The 8391-nt window shown below is 36.5% G+C and overlaps 1 protein-coding gene across 1 annotated transcript; it reads left to right on the top strand.

Moving 5' to 3' along the window:
- The first annotated feature begins 852 nt into the window (after nt 1–852).
- Nucleotides 853–2055, top strand: LOC103453031 (F-box protein At3g07870-like). The gene has a single exon (XM_008392563.3). It carries the CDS (start codon nt 853–855, stop codon nt 2053–2055), a length of 1203 nt encoding a protein of 400 aa, XP_008390785.2.
- The last annotated feature ends 6336 nt before the right edge of the window (nt 2056–8391 follow it).

Genomic DNA, 8391 nt, shown 5'->3' with positions numbered 1-8391 from the left:
TTATATAGTAGAGAATAACAAAAACCTCTATAAAAAGGTCTAAGAAAACTCTCTTGGAACAAAACAAGGTCCTAAAACAAGCTAGGAAAGAACTCCTTGACTTGGGACATACCAGCCATTTTGCACGCTAGATTTGGAGGGTCGTTCCACCTTTTAAAACTTCTGGAAAATTATGGAAAACATAGATTTCGTGATAGTAAAGACAAAATATTCTTAAACGGGGATATACATCGCTAAATATTTAAATTTCTCGCCATAGTAAGGACAAATTTAGTGATCAAAATTGGGTTAGTTTGCGAGAATCGGAGAATATTGCCAAAAAGGCTTTATAGAGAGAAAAATGATTTCTCGCTACAGATTCCTTAATTTGCTGAAAGAACCATTTGTTGTAATGTATATTATGACACATGGTGTACTACATGACATGTTTCGGATACACATAAAAATTTTATCCATTTGAGATGTATAAGAGAAAATAATCAATTATTAATTATAAGAAAAAAAATTAAAGAGACCTATAACTAATAAATACAAATCATCCCTACCTATTTTACATTGCAATAATCAATCTTAATTAAAGTGCTTGATTCCTACATATAGAAATGAAACTCACCTATACTTACGTGTGAGTAGGAGTATTAAGGGCGTAAGATGGGTGTTGTACACGTATTAGATGATTTCTTCTTTCTTGATTACCATTTGACATTTGTCATTTGCCAAATACATGCAGTTTATACGTGCCAATTTAGCAGGTAGGAAAAGTTTTCCACAACAAAACATGCAGGTAGTGGTTCTTCTCTAAAAACACTATATCCCAGTGATCCGGAACTTTCCCAATACCAAACCCAAAAAATGGCGAGAGAAAAGAAAGGAAATCCAAAGAAAAGAACAGAAGGCAGTGCAACAATCAGCAGCAAAAACAAAGAGAAAAGAGAAGAAGGATGCAACAAATTCCTACAACTTCCAAAGGCTTTGATCGTGGAGATTCTCTCAAGGGTATTGTCCATCAAAACCCTCCTGAATTGCAGGTGCGTTTGCAAAGAGTGGCTTTCCTTAATTTTCGACCCCGAATTTACTCGTCTCCACGCTTCAAGATCACCCATTGGCATCTTGATCAAGACCTATCCCCCTATAAGAAAATCTAGGAGACTTGATTTCACCCATATACTAGATTCTGCTGGTTCTGATTTGCAGCTCGAGAAAATAAGGTTTAGTCCCAAAAATAGCCTGCCCATCGGGGCCATGCCCGAATTTCGCTTGATAAACTCATGCAATGGCTTACTTTGCTTTTCTGGAGCTAATAGAGATTACCCCTGTTTTGTGTGCAATCCGATATTAGGTGAGTATATTACTATCCCACATACTGATAACACTCGAAATCGAAATAGTTGCTTTTTCGTTGGACTTGGTTTTAGCTCCGCGATGAATGAATATAAGGTGTTGCGAATGACCAATGGGACGGAGGCTGAGGTTTACACCATTGGTTCGGGAGTGTGGAGAAGTATTGGAAATGCTCCTGGAGACATTGATCAGTTGCCATTCAATGCTTTTCTGCATGGAGCGCTTCATTGGGTTTCATATAGTAGTAAAAGTCCCGAGTTTATACACTCTTTCGACTTTGAAACAGAACAGTTTCGACCCCTACCCGTCCCTAGCTTACCCGTGAATCAATTTTCGGATTGTTTCCTTTTGGAAGTGATAGGAGGCTGTCTCCATTTGTGTGTGTTTGGGGATGATTGTAGTAAATTTGACATGTGGGTAATGAAGGAATACGGTGTCCAAAAGTCTTGGACTAAAGTTCTTGTTTTCGAAAAACTGTACGATTGTGTAGAGGAACTGTGCTGTGATGTGTATGAACCAATTATGTATTTGAGTAATGGGGAAATCCTGATGTTATACAATAACCGCGCTATAGTTTGTTATAATGGAGAAAGAAAGAGTTTCAGGGAAATAAAGATTACTTGGACTCAGGCGCCCTTCGAGGCAATTGCCTACAGTCCATCCTTTGTTTCACTCTACAATGTCTCAAATGGTGAAGATATGAAGAGGTACTAAGTTTACATTCCAAATATAGACATGTAGTAACCTAGTTACATTTCTTTACTGCGACTTTTATTTTTCGCTTTCTGCATGTGGAATTTAATGTTTCTTAGGCAAATCCAACCTTCGAATTTAATGTCTAATTATCTTGTCCTTAGCACTTCTACATTCCTAATACTATTTGAACACCTTTGAGAAGAAAAAGATAACATGTTGTTCATATTGCTCATAATACATGTAACAAGTTCACTGCCTATTATCTATTGAGACATTAAGTATAATTTTTCAAAATTTCTCATCATGAGCCCACTGGGATAGCCCATTGGTGAGGGTGGGTAGGACGATGTACAGGAGCAGGTTAAGTCAAGTGTTCCACTTACCCATGTATGCTTGACTGCTGTTCAGACAGAATTGACGATCAGTTTTGTTATTGTATATTTTGTTCAAGCATTTTGTTAGCTAGGAATTTGAAAAAATACACGGATGCTTCAATAGTGGTTGAGACATTGGTCACTGATACACTCTTTTTGGCATGCTTACCATGTGTGGCATGAAGGGTACAACGACATGAAAAATCGCTGTTTGCTGAAGGGAGTTACAATTCTGCCAGTTCTTGGATGCCACCCCGAAAGTACACAAAACTGAACTCAGGTTGTGGCTGTCCTTTTGAAGAGGATCTTCCTTGAGCCGTAAGTTCTTCAGCGCGTTGTCATAGTTCCTATTATGAATCTGTTTTCTTGTGCCTGTTTGATGGTTATTATATCCTTTTAATTTCGTTTCCTGAATGAATGCTGAATGATTTTGTTTCTTTTCAGCTGGATTTCACTGAGTGCATTCACTCTATATGATCGGCACTTGGGTTTTGTTGTAATAGTTAAGGGTTCCCAATTTCTCAACAATGTTTTGAGTAGCTCTTCTTCGATCTCTTCCACAGCAGAGAAAGAAGAAGACTGTCTTTTTGTTAAGTAGCCATCAGAAAAATTCTGCTTGTAAATGCAAGTGATGGCTTGTCTAGAGGACAACGGCAATCGGAAACTTTTGTTAACGTCTGTTTTATAGTAATGTGTAAGTGTGAGCTGGGGGTTGCCCATATGGTGTCAATCTAGCCTTTTTTGTATGAAACTCGAACGAGGGGTCTCTCGTTTTTATTCGTTCCTTTTCCCGTTGCTTTTCGCGACGAGTACTAAATGAAGAAGCTTTCTCTTCACCTCTTCCTTATATATCACACGAACTAAGACTTAATGTGTTTGAGCAAAAAAAAAGACGTACTTTGTTAAATATTTGTAACACATTTGCACAAAAATCGAAAATTTCAGTTATCAACCGCATTTTGATCCACTGAAACAGATTTATGATGATTACAAACAAATTTCATTCAGCTTTTGGAGCTACTCAAATACGATTTTTACCACCTGCAAAAGTAAGAATAAAAACACTTAAAATACTTAGTACAAGGTACTTGTAGTATAGTTAGCTCTAGCAATGTCATTTTCCACCAGGATTGAATGAATAATTTAGGTTAAAATCAATTTCTTGATATGATTTTTACCACATGCAAAAGTAAAAATAAAAAACACTTAAAAGACTTGCAAGAGTACAAAGTAATCATAGTAAAGTAATCGTAGTGTAGTCGACTTTAGCAAGGTCGTTGTCCACAGAGATTGAATGAATAATTTATGTTAAAACCAAATCTTAATTAATTATTTGAAAACAAAGTTTAGAAAAGATGATTTTATAACCTAAAATATTAAAAACGAATTTAATTAAAAACAATTAAATAAATTGGTAAAGTAAATAAAACAAAAGAAAATAGTTTGAAGGTCTATTTAAGCATTAGGGTTCTGCCATCACCTTAATAATCCTACGTAGTTCTTCCAATTACTTATAAATTACTCATACATATTTTGAAGTTAGGTTTTCCTAAATATGTCCTACTTGGAACCTCCAACATAGAACATATATCTAACATGCAACCCATCTGTGGTGTCCAGATCAAATGTGAACGTGCAAGACTCATTAAGTTTTGTGAAAACTTTTTGAAAAACCATATAACCCTTAAGACGTGTCGTTCATCCTAAGAAGTTACACATATTAACCACAAGAAGTCTTAGTCAATTTCAGGAACAGTCCTCTGCCAAAATTGCATTAAATTACTTTTCTAAATATCCTAATGGTGGCCAATCATCAAGACAAATAGATGTTACAAACACAGTTTCAAAATCTGCATGCATAATATCATAAGTAAATTGGAAAGAGACTACATATTATTGCTAAGGCTCGTGGTCTCGCCCTAGCAAACGGAATTAGTTACGAACAATCATAAAATAAAATATTAGTAAGAACATGGATAGAAAACACCTTGAAAATAAACTTGAATCATCAAAAGCTCTGTAAGCCGAATTCTCCAAAGTAGTCCGTTCTTCCTAAAGTAATGTGTTCATTTTTTTAACCCTAATGGCTAAATAGCCTTATTTAGACTTACTACAAAATAAAATCCTATCTAAAAAATGTTTTCTAAAAACTAGGAAACATAATAGAATAAGGATGTGTTAGTTGCACCGGACTATCTCAGATTGGACTAAGCTAGACTAGTTTAAGGGACTAAGCTAGACTAGTTTAGACTAGACTAAGCTGGACTAACTTAGTAAAGCGTTTGGTGCAATATCAGATTAGAAGTAGGATAATAAAAATAATAAAATGAATTCTTATTTTTTTCTTTTTCTATATCTTTTTCCTACTTGAAACCTCTTTTCCCTCTCCTATTTTTCTGTCCAAACTCCATAGATTCCAATCACAGCTTTTCCTTCAGATAAAGCTCTCTGTCCAAATTCCACTACTTGCAACCACATCTTTCTCCTCTATTTGAATCGATAAAGCTCCCAAAACACAAACAATCAGAAACTCAATTTCAATCGAAATCGCAGTTGCGTTCCTTGTATACCCAATGACACTCTGATTCGAGCATGACGAGGAAAGAGAAGGAGAGGATGTGATCTAGGTTGGGTCATGCAGATCGGCTCGGCATCTAGCAGGACGAGGAAAGAAAGGGAGAGAACGTGATCTGGGTTCGGGAGATAGGGAAAGGACGCAAGCATTAATGAGAGAACGAGAGAGAAGACAGGACGCGAGAGCACAGAGAGAGGGAAAATGAGAGACAGAGAGATGAGGAACAGCGAATGAGACAACGTTGTGAGGAAAGAGTTCTTAGCAATCCCATGGTTCAACGTCGAACTAATTGGACAACCTAACGAGGCCCGGAGTCCAAACGAGTCCGGGTTAGTCTCATTAAGTTAGTCCCCAAGCATACCAAACATGGGACAATAATCCTAGCCAGTCCAATCCCACTTAAGAAGGTAAAACAAACACACCCTAAGATAACTAGGAAATACATTCATATTCTAACTTTGGAAAATCTGCCCAGCCACAAAGAATCCCACGTTTCTGGATCTTCAAGGCTCCAAAATAGGCCACAAACGACTAGAATTAAAGCTTGAGTGTCCCGAACATAATTGCAGAAGGCCTTGAACCCAAAAGACAGTGATAGTATTGCCGGAGCTCCTTTATTGCTTCACCAAAAATTATCCGCTTGGTAGAAAAAACTTGAAACTTTGATACAAATAAGTTGAGAGACTCAAGAACATCTTCCAATTGGAATCATTTCAAAATTTGTCCGTTTGACCACTTTTTGCTCCAAAGGAAGTCGAATGTCCCGCATTAGAAATATAAATCAAAGTATTAAAATTCTCACAAAATAACCAATAAATTAATACTAAGAATAAGGCAATATATAATATAATATCGACTCATCACCCACAAAAGTTTTGGAGCTCCCAACTTGTTTGGAATCTTTCAATTCAACTCTAGTGAGCCTTGGCGCAATGAAAATGTTGCTTTTTTATGACCAAAATGTCATGGATTCGAGTTGTAAAAATAGCCTCTTTGCAAAGTAAGTGTAAGGTTGTGTATGATAGACGTTCCTCCTCCATCCCTAATAAAGCAGGGAATCTTATTGACTTTTGGGGTCGTCCCTTTATCCTTTCTTGAGATATGCTCGATTGTATGTAAATAAATAAATACCAGTTTTTATTGCAAAAAAAAAAAAGCATTTCTGATTCATTGGAGAGGTGGGGATGAGGCCGTAAGGTGGTAAGTAGAGTCAAATAAAAAGTTTTCTTGTAAATGAATATTTTGTTTGTTTCTGCAATAAAAACTGAGATTTATTTATTTACATACAATTGTTATGAGTTTTTTTTTTTTTTTGACAGAAGGTAGAGCTCCTAATGATCCTAGAATGGACAGCAACCGTCGTCGGTCCCAATTATTTAGACCCTTCTCCAACTTTGCCGATATATTACTTGTAATAGTCTCATTTAACTAACTAATACAATGACTAACTATGATTAAGCTAATCAGGGTCATAACATTGCCTACCCCTTAAGAACAACCTTGTCCTCAAGGTTGAATGATTGAAAAACTTGTTTGAAACGAGCAGCAACTGAGTCTTCCAACATAAGTGTGGATTTCCTGTTTTTGTGAGGGGTGTGAGAATTCTTTTGAGCCAAAGCTGTGTTAACATCTCCAAAACAAGGGAGAGACTTGTTGATATATTGTGCTTCTTTCCTCCTATCTCCTGTAACTCTAGAATTTTCCACTTTTACGCTTCTCGTAAGGTCCACTAAATGAAGGCAATTGCGTGGAGTACCTCTAAAAGTATATTTCCCCTTCACATGGACTATTAGGACACTATAGGAACAGTTGCTGCAGTCACTGAATGCGGATGAACTAACCATACAATTCCTTTCACCAAATTTCATGAGCTTGAAGGCATCAATGGTAGACTTCACTGAATGCATTGTAGCATCTGAAATACTCCAACCATTATCCCCAGTGCGATTACTTCTCTTTAATTGGGCAATGAATAAGTCGTCTGTCAAAATCTGAACCATGTTGTATATTTTCTGATTCTCGTTCACCACCTTGTGATACCCAAGTGAAGCAGTAGACCACATCCCATGCATGTTTAGAAAGGATAATCCCATATTGAATTTAAGTAGAACCAAGGAAGAAAATATCGGTAATATCGGAAATATCGGTAGTCCGAAAACACGGAAATATCGATGGAAATATCGGGATAATATCGATATCGATAAAAATTACATGGAAACCACGGAAATTGTAAGAAAAACTTGGAAATTTTTAATGAAACTTTGTAGGATGTTTATTTAGTCAATTATCTATTAGTTTATCACAAAAAATTGGAAGGAAATGCATTGCATGATGGATTTAACTGATTTAAGTTGATTATATAGCGAGCTGGCAAACATTGTGAGTGTAGAAAATATGTAGTAATTAATGAAAGAAGTTTAAACACACCATAATCATTTATATATAATTAATTAGTACAATATTTGGAGGTTTTATTTAGGATATTAAAAAAAAAAGGGAGTGAATAAAATGATGAAGAATAATGTGCCGAATTTGACAATTTAAATTTCTTACACATAAGCATGCGTCTAGGCGTTGAAGTTCCAAATTATAGTATATCAATTAACAATTGAAAATCAATACATTGAATAAGACTAAACTTTAATTTGGATGCCGATTATGTTTTTTCAAGTTGATATAAAGTAAAAGTATTGAATTTTGGAAGCCAGGAGTGTGTCAATTGAATTTTGGGCGGCGTGCAAGGTATCAATCTCTTCGTCTCTTCGAGGGCTACAACTTTCCTTTTTGTTTCACTCAATTTCGTTGCGTATTGAAAAAGTTATACTCATTTGAATCTTACCCAGTTTCCGGCGACCTCAGTAGCTTTCGAGGCAATTTCCGGCCAAACCACAATGAGTCAGATGTCGTGTGAGGTACCATTCTCTTCGTCTCTTCGAGGGCTACAACTTTCCTTTTTGTTTCACTCAATTTCGTTGCGTATTGAAAAAGTTATACTCATTTGAATCTTACCCAGTTTCCGGCGACCTCAGTAGCTTTCGAGGCAATTTCCGGCCAAACCACTGCGAGTTGGCCGGTGTTCAAGGTATCAATCTCTTCGTCTCGTCGAGTAGTACAACTTTCCTTTTTGTTTCACTCAATTTCGTTGAGTATTGAAAAAGTTATACTCATTTGAATCTTACCCAGTTTCCGGCGACCTCAGTGACTTTCGAGGCATTTTCCGGCCAAACCACGACGATTCAGACGTCGTGTGAGGTACCATTCTCTTCGTATCTTCGAGGGCTACAACTTTAGTTTTTGTCTTGCTTGATTTCGTTGAGTTTTGACAAAGTTATGACCGTTTAAAGTGGGTGTAAAATTTCGGCCGAAATTTTGATTTTTTCTCCCATTGGGCGAGTCCCACATCGC

The sequence above is a fragment of the Malus domestica genome, chromosome 13, assembly GCF_042453785.1.
Source record: "Malus domestica chromosome 13, GDT2T_hap1".
Classification (NCBI taxonomy): Eukaryota; Viridiplantae; Streptophyta; class Magnoliopsida; order Rosales; family Rosaceae; genus Malus; species Malus domestica.
Note: the sequence above shows the minus strand (reverse complement) of the source record. Positions and strands in the feature narration are given on the sequence as shown.

Excerpts from the sequence above, each read along its gene's own strand:
- LOC103453031 (XM_008392563.3), top strand. The coding sequence starts at position 853 with ATGGCGAGAGAAAAGAAAGGAAATCCAAAGAAAAGAACAGAAGGCAGT.